This window comes from Chinchilla lanigera, unplaced genomic scaffold, assembly GCF_000276665.1.
Source record: "Chinchilla lanigera isolate Chin_1 unplaced genomic scaffold, ChiLan1.0 scaffold00085, whole genome shotgun sequence".
In the NCBI taxonomy this organism is placed as follows: domain Eukaryota; kingdom Metazoa; phylum Chordata; class Mammalia; order Rodentia; family Chinchillidae; genus Chinchilla; species Chinchilla lanigera.
Genome location: NW_004955486.1, coordinates 2079216 through 2096361, shown reverse-complemented (window position 1 = coordinate 2096361; position 17146 = coordinate 2079216). Strand labels below are relative to the sequence as shown.

At 48.5% G+C, this 17146-nt stretch overlaps 1 protein-coding gene across 3 annotated transcripts in view; it reads left to right on the top strand.

Moving 5' to 3' along the window:
• The first annotated feature begins 44 nt into the window (after positions 1-44).
• Positions 45-17146, top strand: part of Clcn6 (chloride channel, voltage-sensitive 6) — a 30001-nt gene continuing 12899 nt past the window's right edge. For 2 of the 3 annotated variants that reach the window (XM_005403984.2, XM_005403986.2), the window contains exons 1-9: positions 45-228; positions 1429-1488; positions 8310-8375; positions 9155-9220; positions 11011-11077; positions 13969-14075; positions 14601-14727; positions 15304-15371; positions 16502-16560. In XM_005403984.2, coding sequence (XP_005404041.1) covers positions 142-228; positions 1429-1488; positions 8310-8375; positions 9155-9220; positions 11011-11077; positions 13969-14075; positions 14601-14727; positions 15304-15371; positions 16502-16560 — 707 coding nt within the window. In that variant the 5' untranslated portion in view covers positions 45-141. The remainder of the gene's footprint in view (positions 229-1428; positions 1489-8309; positions 8376-9154; positions 9221-11010; positions 11078-13968; positions 14076-14600; positions 14728-15303; positions 15372-16501; positions 16561-17146) is intronic. The other variant, XM_013504261.1, reaches the window with a different exon arrangement.

The window sequence follows — 17146 nt, the reverse complement described above, 5'->3', positions numbered from 1 at the left end:
CCACCCGTCTGCAGCCACTCCCTGTCTTCGACCCCAAGCTGGAGAGGCACACGTGACCCTCCCGGGGCCAGTCACGTGAGGCTCGGGTCCTGGTTGGGAGGGGGTAGGCAGAGGGGTCCGGAGTGGCAGTAAAGGAGGAAGATGGCGGGTTGCAGGGGGTCTCTGTGCTGCTGCTGCCGGTGGTGTTGCTGCTGCGGTGAGCGTGAGACCCGCACCCCTGAAGAGCTGGTAAGGAGCGGGCGGGGCCGAGCTGGGGAGGGGGCGGTTGCTAAGGGACGGAGAGAGGCGTTGCCGGGGGTGGGGCGGCCCGCAGGTGGCAGCGGGTGGGGCCTGGGGACCGCATCCTGGCGCTAGAGCGTCTGCCCTGCTTCATGTGCCCGAATCAGAGGTCTTTTCTCATACCCTCTCACTGGAATCTGAGGGCGCATCCTTGCCAGTTCCAGTTGATCCCTTGCGTATCTTTTATTTGCATCTGAAAGGAGTTTTGAATGTAACACGCATTTTCAGAATGAGCCCTTTACAGGACTTGCGCTCGTAATGCAACTGGCTTAGTTTCACCGGTCCCTCTCCTTCTATCCTCACCCTTTCTGGGTCACTGACAGTCTGGCGTCCCTTTGCAAAGCAACCTGGGAACACTTGAGTTACTGTGTCCCCAGAGTTGACAGGTCTCGTCTTATTTCAGATTGACATGTTGTCAGATGGAACCTGAATTTTCTCCCCGTTAAGCTGGCATTGTATATCTGAGGTGTCCTGAGATGAGAGTGGATATTTGGAGAATGTATAAGTAGAAATGAAGAGTTAAGCTGGATTAGCCTCACCGCCCGCTCCCCAGCCCCCAAAGGGTTTTTTGATACTTTGTTCTTTTTGATCTAACTGATTTAGAAACTAGCGTTTGATTTTATACTTTTTCCCACTATTTGTGTCGGTGTTCATGATACTGAGAATTGAAGCATTCCCTTCACATTGAGCTACGTGCCCAGCCCCTTTTTATTTTTTATTTTTTGGGGGAATGGGAATCAAACTCAGGACCATGCGCTTGCCAGGCAGGCGCTGTGCCACTGAGCTGTATGCTGGGGCCTACATTTTTTCTTTTTTTTTTTTTTTTGGTCTTTTTGAGACAGGGTCTCCCTATGCAGTTCAGGCTGGCCTCGAGCTCGCTTTGTAGCCCAGGCTGGTCTCGAACTCTCAACCATCCTCCTGCTTCAGCCTCCTGAGTGCGGAGATTACAGTCATGCACCACCATGCCCAGCTCCATACATTTTTATTTTGAGACAGGATCTCCCTAAGTGGCTGAGTTGCCCAGGCTGGGCTTGAACTTTGTGATCGCTCTGCCTCAGAGTGCTGGGGTTACAGACATGTGCCAGCAGGCCTGGCTCTCCTGATCTTAACTACTAAAAAGGGCTCCCTTCTGTGGATCTCTTTTTCTAGACTATCCTTGGGGAAACACAAGAAGAGGAGGATGAGATCCTACCAAGGAAAGATTATGAGGTGAGCGCCATAGATGCTGTCTTCAGTAAGTAGTGAGTGAGTGGTAAGTTCAGGTGGAAGCAGTGATTCCAGCCAGAGATGCTCTTTTAATTTTGGTTTTTGTTTTTTTTTCCCCCCGGTACTGGGAATCGAACTCATGACCTTGCACTTGCCAGGCAGGCGCTGTGCCGTTGAGCTAAATCCCTAGCCCCAGAGATGCTCTTTTAACCTTCCATCGCAGATAGTGGGAGAGTTTTCAAACCCTTTTCTCACTGTACATGTGAGAAACATGATCTGGTGTCTGTACTTCTAGAGATCTGTAGACTCTTCACCTCGATAGAATATGTATTTGGCTTTAAATTGCTTTTACAAATTATAGAGTCAAAGCTGTGGACAATCTATCTTATAATAAGCACATGCTCATAACTTATTAAGGAACCTTGGTTCTCATCTGAGACCTTAGTTTTCAGATGATTATTTCCCACCTGGGCAGCTTCTCCATGAAATGCTCTCGATTGTAGTTTCCAGTTTCAAGTATGGGACTCGTACCATACTCTTACATACTCTTGTGTGTGTGTTTTTAGCGAGGCTAATAATGCTGCTGTATGAAACTGACTTTTTACTTAATCGGTTTGTGATGACTTTTTGTATAAAGTTTGAAATGACAAAAGCAAGCCGTGATTATAGATAATTCTTAAAACTACTTACAAGAAGGAAGAGAAGGTTGAACTACATAGCAAGACCTTGTTTAAAAAAAATAGGGAAGAACCTAGTTCTACTAAGTACACTATTTTAACTTGCCCTCCCAGCAACTTTTGTATTGCTACTTTTCTACAATATCTTAAGTAGGGGAGTAAAATTTTATTGTGCCAGGGTCTGTTTCATTAATCCATCTTGTTTTCCAACATTTTTGTAATGCACTGCGTAGTGGTGAACATCAATCCTTTCTTGTCCATTTTTAATTGCTTCCTTAGGATTAATTTTGAGAAGTGGAATTAACCATATCTATGTTTAATGCATTTTTTAAAATGTCATATAGAGTAACACCCCTGACTGATTTTCTTTTAAATATTTTACCTTAATTTTTTGTTTGTTTGTTTGTTTGTTTGTTTTCTGGTACTGGGAATCGAACTCACGATCTCCCGCTTGCCAGGCAGGCGCTGTGCCGCTGAGCTAAATCTCCAGCCCCTTCACCTTAATTTTGCTCTAGAATTTAGTGCAAACATTAGGATTTGTGGTATGGCATGGAATTAAAAAAATTTTTTTTCCTTATGCAGAGTTTTTTGTTGTTGTTACCAGAAATCCAACTCAGGACCTCAGGCTTGCCAGGCAGGCAGTGTGCTGCTGAGTGGTATCCCCGGCCCCTATGCAGAATTTCATACCTGTAAATAATGGACAGACTAGTATATTGATCCCTGCTTCTTATACACAGCTTCAAAGTCTGTTCACTTCATTCTCAACCTTGTTTTATTGATGCTGTCGTCCACTTCTCCCTTCTGTATTATTTTGAAGGAAATTCTGTACATGGTATCATTTCACCCTTAAATAATTCAAGTTCATCTCAAGAGGATAAGAACTTTTTTAGTGTAACCATACCATTATTGTTTCTAAAAATTGTTCCTTGATAGCCAGTGTGCACATTTCCCAGTTTTCTTATAAGAGTCATGTGTATTTTAAGTTCGTGTCAGGTTCTGAATAAGGTCCTCACATTGCATGTTTGCCATATCTTTTACAAGTCTCTCTGAACCCGTAGTTCTCCACTTCATCTTATTTTTCTCCTTTTGTAATTTGTTTGACAGTATAATTAGGACTCTGGAATGAATGGTTCTACTGTCTGGATTTTGCTATTTGTACCACCATGGTATAGTTTAATATATGACTCTGATGGGAATTGCTTTTAATGAACCAAAAAGCATTATGTCCCCTGGTGTATTAATAATATATATTATACTTTTTTTGTGTTTTTTGTCTTTTTGAGACAGGGTCTCGCTATGCAGTTCAGGTTGGCCTGGAGCTCACTTTGTAGCTGCCCAGGCTGGTCTCGAACTCACAACGATCCTCCTGCCTCAGCCTCCTGAGTGCTGGGATTACAGGCGTGCGCTACCAAGCCAGGCTTTTTTAAAATACATTTTAAGTGTTTGTTTCACTGTATATAGTTGAGAGGTTAGCAAGAAATTAGTACAAGATGCTTCCTGCCCCATTAGCCTAACTGTCCTGCCACTGTGGAGGCTCCTGTCCAGGGAGCTCATCCAGGCTTGCCTATTGACCCAGACTCCTTTGCTCTTTCCACTACATTGCATTTATATTTGTAGTACACTTGCCATCACCTGATCAGCGTATTCATGTACATTATATGGGTAAGTATTCTTTCCTGTGAGTCATTAGTATTTCCCACTTAGCCATCTCCTCCTATGAGCTGCTCGAGAGCATTTGCTTTGTATTAGACCAAATTCAGTTGGGCGCTTACTGAAGCAAGGCTGCTCAGATTTTACTCAAGGGTCAACTAGAAAACTTGGCTCAGGGATTTAGCTCAGTGGAGCAGCACCTGCCTGGCAAGCATAAGGTCCTGAGTTTGATTCCTGGTACCAAAAAGACCCCCCAAAACTTAGAAAACCCTTCTGTTGAAAGTCTCTCTAAAGTCTGCTCCTCCTTCCGGCCCCAGGAATTCATTGCACATACTCGACCCTTTCCTTGCTAAATTGGGTGGTTACAGATGTTAGAATTCCCATTTTGACATCCTCTCTCATTATGGGTGGTTTAAATAAGAACTGCCCTTCTGTTAGATGTGCTGTAGGAAGCAATACCGTTTTCATGCCAGTCACAGCCAGTGTGACTTTCCAGTTGGAGAAAGGGTCTCCTGGGAGCGGCAGACTGAGAGGCCATAGCCACACCCCTGGGCTACAGCCTGCTGAAGGTTCTTCTTGTGTGAGCGCTCAGTCCACCTTCCTGGTTGAATTTGAGCTGTCAGCTCCCATTTGCCCCCATGGCCAGGTACTGTTTAGCTCATACCCACAAGCAGCAGCCCTGTGGAACACATATAAAATTTTTATTTAAAAAAAAAAAAAGCTATTAGTTCCCCCACACCAGAGAGCAACATACGTAGCAGAAATAAAAAGAAGTTAGTTATAGCAAAGGAGAAAGAACAGTCTCTGGTCTTACTAAATCATATATCCCCTTGCTACATCTTCACAGTGTCAAACTCAACGGAGTTATTTTTTGATAAAGCAAAGTGTGGTGTTTTGCTGTTGCAGTTCTAAAAAGGCGAAAGATTTATACGATCTGAAGAGAAACCAGAGTATGCTGTTGCAGTTTGAAATACCCTTTTTAGCAGCTTAATTGAAGTATAATGCACATGCTAAACATCCATTTAAAATGTATAACTCAATGGCCTTTTTTTAGAAAAATTCACAGAATTATGCAGCTATCACTGAAGTTGTAGAACATTTTCATCACTCCTGAAAAAAAAAAAACCTGTTCTCGTTAGCATCCATCGCTCATTCCTGTACACCACAGATCATCTTTTTGTCCCTGTAGATTTAACTTTTCCCGTCCTTTACAAATGTTTAGGGAGCTTAGTGTAGCGGGCAGAAGACCATTGCTTTTCCCTGCTGGAGGTTTGAATCTGAGTCTGAGAAATACACTGGCAGTAGACAGATGTGGAGGAGAAAGTGTGTCCATGTGCCGAGCATCGCAGGAGAGCCAGTATCCAGTGCCCAGTGGATGCCAAGCTTGTGCGCCTTCTTCATGGGGGTTGGGGAGCAGGATAAGGCAGTTCTGGAGGAAAAGTAAGTGAACTTCAGGGGAGATGAGAGCCTGAAGAGCAGACAGTTGCCTAGCTTGGAGCTTGCCTGGCTCTGGAGTAGTGTCACCGCTGTCTTCCTTCCTTCCTGCTGTGCCTCCTCCTCCTTCCATCTCCCTGTTGATACCTGGGGAAGAGGTTCACAGTGGGGACTGCAGTGTGGAAAATCCGGCCTTGGCTAGAGCGGGGGACTTCAGAGAAAGCCCTCATCTGCATTTGCTGCCTGCTTCTGGTGCTCTCAGTTTGAAGTCCAAGGGCCACCTTGTAGGTGGGCTCTGAGCCCCAACAATAGTATTGCTAGACACAAACCAGCCAGCGAATAATTACTTCACCAGTAATTTCTCTACAGGTTTGGTGTGAAGGTAAGAGGAAGAAAACAGCCTTTTTCCCTGTACTCACACCCCGCTTGACTCATGTCGGACACCAGATGTGTGGGGTTGTTTCCCTTACACCAAGCAAGCTGTTTTCTGGTGGATCCAGCTAGGCTCCTGTGAGACTGTCTGCTTGGAGGTGGCAGGAGATGAGGGCCCACGACGCTCTCATTCCAACCACGCTCTCCTGAGCTTACCTTGCTGGAGCTGCTCACCAAGCTCAGGGAAACGCTTTACTTGTGTTTGCCGGTTTATTAATAAAGGGTGTAGTAAAGGACGTGGGACAGCCGATGAAGAGCTGCACAGGGCAGCGGTGTGGCAAGGAGGGACTGCAGGGCAGGCCCCTCAGCCCCCATGTGTTCAGCAGTCAGGAAGCTCTCCAATCCCAGTGCCTTTGGTTTTTATGGAGGCTTCATTACATGGACCTACCTGATTGATCCTATCCCTGGCCGTTGGTGATCCACTTAACCTGCGGGCCCTCTCTTCCCCACAGGCTGGGGGTTGGGGATGGAGGTTCCAACCTCCTAATCATGCCTCGGTCTTTCAGTGGCTGTCCGAGTCCCAAAGCTACCTGGGAGTCCCAGCCAGCAGGGTTTTTATTAAGGTACAAAAGACACCCACACACTGGAGATTTCCAGGGTTTTAGGAACTAGATACCAGGTATGGGACAAAGACAAAATACGTATTTCCCAGCATCACAGAAGGATATTGATATTTTTCTGTGTTTTATGTTTGCTGCTGGCATGCAGTATTGCTAGATTTTAATTTTCAGGTAGTGTGTGTACATAGGTGCTTATACACCTACCTGTATGTGTACTTTGACCCTCACTGATGAGTCTGCTTTGCTGGAAGAATTCTGCCCTCACTGGGGTTGCTACCCTTCCTGGGCGCTTGGGATAGCAGCTAGTGCCTCAGGCAAGCTGGCCAAGGGCTCCATTGACTCCATCCCTCCGTCCCTAGCCTTTTTTTTTTTTTACTATTATTTTTTGAATTTTGAGACAGCATCTTGCTAGGTTCCTCAGACTGAACTTGAAATTGCAGTCCTCCTGCCTCAGCTTCCCAGAATGCTGGGATTATTTCAGGCATATGCCATCCCACCCACTTCCCAAACCTTTTTATTTTATTCAGAGACAAAATCTGCTAAATTGCCCAAGCTGGGCTAGAACTCTGGGTCCTCTTGTCTCAGCCTCCTGAATGGCTGGTATTACAAATGTGTGGCACCATGCCCTGTAATGTTTTTTATATTTTTGCTAACTTGATAAATTACCGAGGCTGGGCTCAAATTTGTAATCGTCCTGTCTCAGCCTCCCAAACTGCTGGGATCATAAATGTGCACCACCACATCCAGGATGACTTCCTTTATTTGTTAGTGTATCTTGCTTGTTTGCTACATAAAAAGTTTTGGACATTTTCCATGTCTGCCTATATAGACACAATGTAGTGCTCTATTGCTGTATAACCTTTTATCTTTGCTTATATGATAATTGATTTAACCAGTCACCTGTTGCTGCTCCAGGACTTCTAAAGAAAGGGATCTGGACTTCTTCCAGGCAGTCAAATAAGTGGAACAAATTGTCACGCAGCACATCTGTGTTTGGCTGACTGGAAATTACTGCCTAGGACTTTGGCCCCTGGGCTAATGTCCAACTTGTTCATTAGCTGACGTGGCGGTAGGGACAGGTGATGGGAAAGAGTGAATTCATGTTGCTTTTCTTTATTAGCAGACTGTGCTTCTCTCTCTGTCTCTCTCTGTCTCTCAGTGTCTCTCGGTCTCCCTGTCTCTCTCTCTCCCTCTCTCTTTCTCTCACTGGGGACAGAACCCATGGAGCACTGAGCTATACTCCAGCCTTATTTATTTATTCGCAGTACTGAAGACTGAACCCAATACCTTTGCACTGAGCTCCATCCCCAGCCCTCTTGTTAGTTCTTATTTTAAGGCAAGGTCTTGCTGAGTCACCATTCGCCCAGGCTGGGCTCAAGACTTTTGATCCTCCTGCCTCAGCTTCTTAGAGTGCTGCAGTTACAGGTGTGCGCTGTCACACCCAGCTTCTGCTGTTTCCCTTCCAAGACAGAGAAATAAAATCATCTCCTCTGAACTGTTCTCCAGGTGTCTGTGGCATAGCTGCAAATGGCTTGAAGCGCATCTGTGTAGGAACACTGCATTAGATGTGGACTCTGTGGGAGTTGCCGGAATCTGGGCCTCCTCTGAGCATAAACTGGAAGTTGTTTTTAAAAATAGTCGCCATGTTAGTCTGTCTTGGGACTCACCTCACTTGCATAGCAGCCACCTAGAAAAGATAGTTACACATTGTCTTTCTGGATTAACTTGATTCTGGTCACCGAAGCTTTTGTTCCGTCTCCTGGAGTAAGCTGGTCAAGGCTGGTGACAGCTGGAGGCCTTTCTTAGGCAGAAAGAAGACGATTGAAAGAAGGTGATGCCAAGCTTTTCTAGAGCCGATGCTGCTGATGCTTTCCTGAGGTCCACAGGTGGCCTGTGGAGCACAGCTTGGATGCTGTGGGCCAAGGCCCTGGGCATCTGTGTTCCTGAGTGGCTTCTGGGCCCTGCCCACCAGCGCATGAAGTAGCTGGACCCAGGAGCTTTGGCCCTGTTAGGCTTTCCGTACTTCTGACTTCCGGCTCTTGACTTTTTCACACACGTGTCCTTCTTTCAGAGCCTGGACTATGATCGCTGCATCAATGACCCTTACCTGGAGGTACTGGAGACCATGGATAACAAGGTGAGTCCACAGTCCTTGATCTCTCAGAACCGTTACAGGAATATCTTCACGATACAAGAACAGTGAACGCTAAGGGGCCAGGGGGCAGACTGTGGGTCTCCGGTTGGCAGGAGGAAGGTCCCGGGAATTACATGCCCGTATCTATAGTAAAATAGATACTCAGACTTCAGTAAAACAATGAAAGCAACCCAGGCCCCCTCCCCCCATGACAGGTCGTTCAGGACGCTCACAGTGGCCTGTAAGTGATGCCACCCGAGGGCCACCCACGGTTTCTATTTTCTTGGCAGTCGTCAGGTTTTTGCTGTAGTAAATTGACGTGGAACATCTAGGGAAGACAAGGACCTGCAGAAGGCGTCTGTAAGCGTCCTGAACGAACTGTCAGGGGGAGGGGGCCTGGGTTGCTTTCACTGTTTTATTGAAGTCTGAGTATCTATTTTACTCCATAGTTTTCTGGTTGCTGACTTCCCTTTACTAAGGGAAGGTCTTCAGATAGCTTGTCCTCTGAAAGCTCCAGTAAATGTCCCTACCCCCGAGACTTTTAACTCTTTCATGAGACACTGGCACGTAATTCCCGGGGCCTTCCTCCTGCCAACCAGAGACCCACAGTCTGCCCCCTGGCCCCTTAGCGTTCACTGTTCTTGTATCGTGAAGCACATGAGATACGAGACCTCCTCCTCACCACGCTTGCTGTGTGCGTGGAATTTGACTGAGACACGTTCCTTCCCCCCCTGCCAATGCAGCCCTGTAACCGTGGGAATTGTTCTTTTCCCTGTGCGCAGAAAGGGCGTAGGTACGAGGCGGTGAAGTGGATGGTGGTGTTCGCCATTGGAGTCTGCACTGGGCTGGTGAGCAGCGGGACGCGGGGGCGGTGGCCACTAGGGAAGGCCCTGGCCTGGAGGGTGCTCTTTGTCCTTTGTCACCACAACACTTAGAACATTGTAACAATTGTCATTGTAATCAAGATTGCTATTGTTTCTGTGTAGTTTTTTTTATTTTGTGCAGTACTCGGGATTCAACCTAGGCCCTTCCCACTAAGCTACATCCCCAGCCCTTTAAGATTTATTTTGGGGAAAGGAAAAAAAAAAAAAGATTTATTTTGAGATAGGGTCTCACTAAGTTGGTAAGTAGCCCAGGCTGGGTTTGAACTGGCGATCCTCCTGCCTCAGCCTTCCAGAATGCTGGCATTTCGGGTGTGCACCACCATGCCCCGCTTTCTTTTTCTTTGCTAATTAACAATCCTAGCCCAGGGTCTCACACTTTTCTTACTTTTGCATTATGAAATGAACCTGAAACCGTAGAACTCTGGGTTTTTTGAGCACTGAGGTTTGGCCAAATACCTGCCTTCTGATATGATTATGGGTCATAACCCGTAATCTCAGCCAGCCAGACCACATGCCTGCAGGAGATGACACAGAGGACGGTGTGCACGTCGAGTCCATGTTGAGATCACACTGTCCTGAGCTGCTCCTGCTTGTGCTGATCTTGTCTAGAAAGTAGAGCTGGCAGTCATGGGTAGAGGCTGTGCCTGGGCGAATAGGGTTTACCTCCTTTCTCTGGAGTTGTCACAGTCTCATATTTAGCACTCCTCAGTACGCTGATGCCGCCCGAAGGCCACCCACAGCTTCTATTTTCTTGGCAGTCGTCAGGTTTTTACTGTAGTAAATTGACGTGGAACGTCTACTAGGGAAGACAAGGACCTGTAGAAGGCGTCTGTGAACGTCCTGAACGAACTGTCATGGGGGAGGGGGCCTGGGTTGCTTTCATTGTCTTACTGAAGTCTGAGTATCTATTTTACTATATAGCCTTCTGGTTGCTGACTTCCCTTTACTAAGCATGTTTATCAGCTGTGTAATTGTGAGTCGTGCTGCTACTGTCCATCAAACTCCTTTGAATTTCCAGTTACCAGCAGTAGCAGCTTCTCCGCAGAAAGGCCACCTCCTTTCTAACGCAGCCGTACCAAGTGTCCTCTGATCTGTCACCACTCCTGCTCAGTGGTCGTGCTCTTCCAGGGAGTGGCTTGAGGGAAGGCCAGAGTTAAAGGCGGGGAGCCTTTGATTCTGACTGCATATGGTTAGGCCTTCTAGTTCTGTGAGTGAAATAGTGAAATGCAAGTTGTTTCCTCGATTCCAGTAACCACTGGCTATGGGATAGTTCTCAGTGAAAATAACGAGTTCTATAAAATGCTAGTAACAAACATAAGAAGCCATGTATGCCTAAGTAAACACTAGCTCTTCAGGCAGTATCCTGAGCTGTATGCTTATCCAGCTGAAAAGCCCCAGAGACGTGTTTTAACTGTCCTTTAGAATCCACCTTTCAAAAGAGTGGAGCGGTTCCCCACACGTCAGTATTGTTTTTAAGCGTGTTGATGGTTTCTTCCCTGGCCCCCTGTCTTTTTCTGCATCCTTTCCCTTGTGGTTTTACGCTGCTTCACCCCACTGAGCCGTGCCCTTTCCTCTGTGGTTTGGAGGGAGAGCGGGACAGGCTGGCGTCTGACTGCCAGGCACAGTTATTCACACGTTGTCGGTTGGTAACTCAAGCAGCTGCCTTCAGTGCATGGAGCGGGGTGATGCCTCGGGGGGAAGCCGTGTGCTGCCCCGGGAATGAGGCCGTGTGATGCCTTTCTCGCTCTTCACAGGTCGGACTCTTCGTGGACTTCTTTGTGCGACTCTTCACCCAACTCAAGTTCGGAGTGGTTCAGACATGTATCCTTTCCATGGCTGCACGGTGCCCAGACTTCTGAGGTCTCTGACACTCTCTCCAGGTGTGGGCCTCACAATGAACGTGATATCTGCAGGGTTGCTTATTAGCCTTTCAGTTTGAGGGTTAATTGTCATCAGAGATTACAAAAGGAAGACGTCAGTGGATAGACCTGTGTGTGTGGTTGGTAAGAGGCATTGTCACAAAGCTGCCTAGTCTCCCAGTCTATAAATTCAGTGTTCTAATCAAGACTCCAGTAGAATGTATTATGGAGATTTAAAAAATCTTCTAAATGTATATAGACAAGCAAAGGGCCAAAAGCGGTTGAGAAAGTTTTGAACAACAGGCAAATGGATTTGCCTTCCTAGGTGTCAAGACTTTCTTTTTTTCTTTTTTGAGAAAGGGTCTCACTATGTAGTTCATGCTGGCCTTGAACTATATAGCCCAGGCTGGCCTCGAACTCACCACAGTCCTCCTGTCTCAGCCTTGTGAGTGCTGGGGTTACAGGCATGAACCACCACACCCAGATAAAATTTAAGATACAGTAATTGAAAGAGCATCGTATTGATACAGGAATACCCAATTAAACCAGTGGGACGATAATAGAGAATTAGAAATCCATTCTGCATAGAGAAATTTGATGAATGACAATATTAGCCATCAATGTGGAAAGGATGAATTATTTAATAAAATATTCTGGGACATTGATTATCCATATGCAGAAATAGGTTCCTATTCATCTTATAAATAAGCTAAAGTCTAGACAATAAGCAAAACAAAGCCTTAAGAGACTAGGTGATACCGAAAGCAGAGAATAAGGGCCGGGGGTATAGCTCAGCAGCACAGCGTCTGCCTGGCAAAGGCAAGGTCCTAGTTCAATTCCCAGTGCCAAAAAAAAAACAGAAAAAAGTAGGGAATAGTTTCTTAAAACCCTCGCAGGCATAGGCTGTAAGAGGAAAGGTCGATAAACTCGACTACATCAAAGTAAATATTCCACTTATAAAGGGAATTTAAAAAACCCCAAACAACAACACTAAAGCACCATAGGTAAAGTGAAAAACAAATTCTCAATCAGTCTCCAAAATACAGAAAGAAAAAAACAATCCCGACAGTCCAGTAGAAAAATGGGAACAAGTATGAACAGGTTCTCAGAGGAGAAAACCTGAAAGTTAGTAAGCTACGAGAAAAAAGTGAGAAGGTGCTATTCTGTGACTCACAAGTTCCTCCTCAGACAGGTTCCATCACACCCTTGCGATGGCAAGAAGGTGGAACCTCCGGCTGGGAGCATACTGCCCAGTCAGGTGGCCACGCTCAGGCTCCCTGGCCAGATCAAAAGAGGCTGTTTATCGAGGTAAAAAGGAGACAGGGTTTTCTCAGAGCCAGCTCTGAGGAGGTGGAGGTGTGTCACGGACACCTGTCCATGTCCAGGTGTGCTAGTGTCCTTTTTTGCAAGGAGCAGTGTGGGCAGGACGCAGGCCACAGAAGGCCTGTGCGGGCAGTGCCTGCGGCCACACCTCCCACTCCCTCGCCTCAGGGAGGGAAGCTGGGCTTGACCTGGCTCTGCTTTCTGCATTTTCTGTCCTCTCTTCGGGGCTGCAGAGGCCTACACTGGACGGAGTTTGGAAGCCACTTGTCTCTCAAGGAAAACAGTCTAAGAGTTCCATTGTGCAGTGCTGGTCACAGGAAAATGGAAAAGTTATGGTGCAATCATACCATGTGACTACACAGAAGATGTGAACCAGAGCTGTGTACATCCGTGTGGCTAATTCTCAAACACTTACATGTTGAGACAGAAAAGCAGGAGGCTGTGGAACATACATAAAGTACAGTATGAACAATGTGGATGTAAGAAAACATACAGGGAATTCAGCTTAGTGGCTTTTCCGAAGGAAGACAGAAGGGAAAAGTGGTTTTTGGTTTGTTTTTTGAGATGGAGTCTTTCCATGTTGCCCAGGCTGACCTTGAACTCACGATCTTTCTGCCCCAGCGTCCCCTTCTCATGTAGCAAGGATTACAGCACCTGGCTTTGATTTCCTTTTTAAAGGGTAGCTAATGTCTTATTTTAAAACTATGAGAAAATATGGCATAATACTGAGGTTTCTTTTTTTTTTTTTTGTCTTTTTGAGATGGTCTCGCCGTGCAGTTCAGGCTGGCCTTGAGCTCATTTTGTAGCCTAGGCTGGTCTCAAACTTGCAACGATCCTCCTGCCTCAGCCTCCCGGGTGCTGGGATTACAGGCTTGCGCCACCACACACAGCTCATACTGAGTTTTTTTTAAAGCTAGAGTTGTGAGCATATATCACTTTTTGTGGCATTTGAGGTATTCCATATTTGTACTTTTTTTTTGGAGACAGGAACTTGCTGTGTAGGTTTTTTGTGGGGGGCTGGGGGGGTGCCGGGAATCGAACTCACGACCTCACACTTGCCAGACAGGTGCTTGCACCACTGAGCTATATCTCCGGCCCCTCTTGCTGTGTAGTTTTGTCTGGCCTTGAACTCACTGTGTAGCCAGACTGGCCTTGAACTCACAAGAATCCTCCTGCCTCGGCCTCCCAAGGGCTGGGATTACAGGCATGGGCCAGAACACCTGGCAGGTACTACCTATTTTTTTTTTTTTGGTTTTTCTCTGGTATCGGGAACCGAACTCACGACCTTGCGCTTGCCAGGCAGGCGCTTTTGCCACTGAGCTAAATCCCCAGCCCCCGGTACTACCTATTTTTAAGTGGTTCCTATTGTAGATACTATCGCGGGCAGCTTTAAGACTCTTCATACGTGGAGAGCAGGAAGGTGTGCACCGGGCAGCCGCTGTGCCTTAGAGAGACGGGGCTGTTCCTTTTCCTGGGGTAAGAGGGCCGGCGAGGGCTGAGAGCACGTTTCCCTTGACTGAGGTTCTGCAGCAGTGGAGGAGTGCAGCCAGAAGGGCTGCCTTGCCCTGTCTCTCCTTGAACTCTTGGGTTTTAACCTGACGTTCGTCTTCTTGGCCAGCCTTCTCGTCCTAATCGAGGTGAGGTGGATGGAAATCGCCCGGTGAGTGTGAGGTTTGGGGCTCCCGCTCTTCACCCCTCCATCCCCAGTTCAAGGATGTGGGGAAACGTCCGGATGGAGCGCATGGGTTCCCACAGAAGGGCCCTCTGGCTCCGTAGAGGGGTTTCCGGAAGTAAAGGTTCTGCAGGGAGGTCAGCGGGGTAACTCCGGGTTAGGTTGGGCTTCTCCCCCGAGGCAGCACAGCGAATCAGCCAGAGGACCCGCGGGTCAGGACCACTGGGAGCGGGACACCAAGTTGATGGCTGACGGGCTCCCACACAAGGCAAACTCCCGGGGACCTTGTCGGAAGTGCACGCGATCCTGTGCCCCTGGGGGCTGCTGAATCCGGAGTCAGGGTGGGCCTGGCTTCTGTGACTAAACACACCTTCAGGTGACCCTGACGACACCAAGGAAGGCAGTGAGTCCCCGTGTCCCGCTTGCTGAAGGTAGAGCCAAGCACCGGCAGTTGGAGTTGACGGCTGTGTCTGTCTCCTGTCCCCCTCAGCCGGTGGCGGCGGGTTCTGGGATCCCTGAGATCAAATGCTATCTGAACGGCGTGAAGGTGCCAGGAATTGTCCGGCTGCGGACCCTGCTCTGCAAAGTCTTCGGAGTGCTGTTTGGAGTGGCCGGCGGTAAGGAGGACCTTCCGGCTCTTATCCTCGGGAGTCCAGGGCTGAGGCTGCCCGGAAGCATTCGGTGTGTAACTGAGGTGCACTGACGCTAGCCCGCCGAAGGGCCCGCCCTGCTGCTTTTGTCCGTAGGTTTTTAAATGCAGGCGCTGTTAGTGTGGTGCCACTCAGAGACGCCTGACACTCGCCCCATTGTTTTGAACTAAGCACATCTAGTTGGCTTAGAGTTGGCTCTTAGCAACGTCAGCGTGCTTTTTGTGCAAATCTTTCAGGCTGTGTGGGCCAAGAAGCAGCGCCAAGGATACGGTGTGGGTGCTTAGGTGACCATTTAGAGTGTACCCAAGGAAAATGTAAAAGCCATTCGTAGCTCCGGGACTGCAGTCCTAGGCCGGGGAGTGGGTCTGCACTCCGATGTGCAGACCTCAGCGGGACTTTAAGTGGAACTGGTTTGGTGGGGATTGGCTCTGCCTTCCGCTTAGACAGCCCTGTGCTTGTCTGCGGGTCAAGAGAAAGGTTTGTAGCAAAGGCCTCCAGAGCCAGAGGCCTCTGTGCTGACCGCTGTCTCTTTCTCTGTCCCAGGCCTCTTCGTGGGGAAGGAGGGCCCCATGATCCACAGCGGGGCCGTGGTGGGAGCCGGCCTTCCTCAGGTAAGGCCCCTGGGCTGGGGCTCCGTCCCGCAGAGCAGACTCCTGCCTGTCCAGGAACGTGGCTGGGCACGGATTGGGAACCCTTTGGGGTTTGGGGCCACCCGAACACGATCGTGGAGCCTGATGCCATCTGGGTTAAGAAAACCTTGCGGTCTGACTCAGCAGAGCACATAACCTAGACCTCAGAGTGGTAATGATGCCTACCTGAGTCCCAGGAGCAGAAACAGGACGTGGGGGAACGTGTGACATAGGCAAATGAAAGTCACCTGGGGCGCCACAGCCATTGCCAAGTGCTTGCGCGGAGGGTGGTGTGGTGGGTCATCGCCGTGCCGCCAAATGCCGGAGGGCAGGCAGGGCCAGCTGGGGTGGTCTTAGGGCTGGCTCCATGCTGCGACAGTGACTGCGGCCCGCAGGCGGGTTTCTCAGGGGCCAACTCCTGTCTTCAGAGCCACCTGAGGCGTGTGGTTCTCAGGTGAGAAAGCTGGGGTTCACAGGTGGAGGAACTTGCCCAGGACCCCAAAGCTCCCCTGTAAGAGCTTTCTCAGACTCCTGGCTGCATGCCTGAGAAGTCCTAGTTCCCTGGGAACCTTTGCATGGCGCTGTTCCCCTCCCTCTCCTGCCAAGGGGAGGTTTTGTGAATGCGAGTTCCGGGGCGAAGGGGAGAGGGCTCCTTCTTGCAGGGCCTCTTCATCTCTGGCTGCTGCCTCATAGCCAGGTCTCCCAGGAACGAGCCAGGAGGGGGAAGGAAGCCAAACGCGGTGGAGGCTTTTTGGGCTGAGCAGCGGCTCTCAGGCCTTTGCTCCTGACAGCTCCTGAGCAGAGCCAGCTTCACCTGTGTACAGCTTTCGGCTCCACCAGTCCTTGCTGGGTTTTTTCCCTTTTTTCTTTCTCACTTGTTGACTTTGCACAAAATGCAGGTTTCAAAGGGCCTGGAAATTGGGGAGCAAGAAAAATACGTTCCCTCCAAAAGAGGCAGTTTCACTTTTTCCAGATGGCAGTTCTGCACACTTCCTGGCTACAGCACATCTGCCCAGGTGTGCCGAGCAAAGGCGCCTCTCCAGGTGCTGCTGTGGGTTCCTACACCTTCCATCCTTGTGGGCCCCTCTCTGACTTGTTTTCTCTTGTTTTAGTTTCAGAGCATCTCCTTGCGGAAGATTCAGTTTAACTTCCCCTACTTCCGAAGTGACAGGTATGGGAACGTTAGGAATTGGTTCTTGGGAAAATACAAAACGATGCGGAGCGTGGTGGGCCACCCCTGTAATGTCAGTACTCTGGGAGGCTGAGGCAGGAGGATCACAGGTTTGAGCCCAGCTTGGGCAACTTATGAGGCTTAGCAAGAGTCAGTCTTCTTTTTTTTTTTGGTCTTTTTGAGACAGGGTTTCACTATGCACTCCAAGCTGGCCTTGAACTCACTTTGTAGCAGAGGCTGGCCTTGAAGTCACAGTGATCCTCCTGCCTCAGCCTCCTGAGTGCTGGGATTATAGTCATGCACCACTACGCCCAGGTAAGACTCAGTCTTAAAAAACAAAGAACAAATAAACCTAGGGATGTAGCTCATTGTGAAGGCCCTTGGTTCAGTTCCCAGTACCCCAAGGAGAAGAGTTAATGTACTTCCAGTCCGACCTGGTACTTGCTGTAGCTGGCTCCTAGTTGGCCCTGCTCAGCAGCCTGGATACAAAATCTGAGTGTCAAGAAGGTGTGGTGCAGGGAGATTTGCATTTCTCTTCTGAAAATAAGCAAAAGGGCCAAGTTGGCATCGTGACTTTGTCACTTCG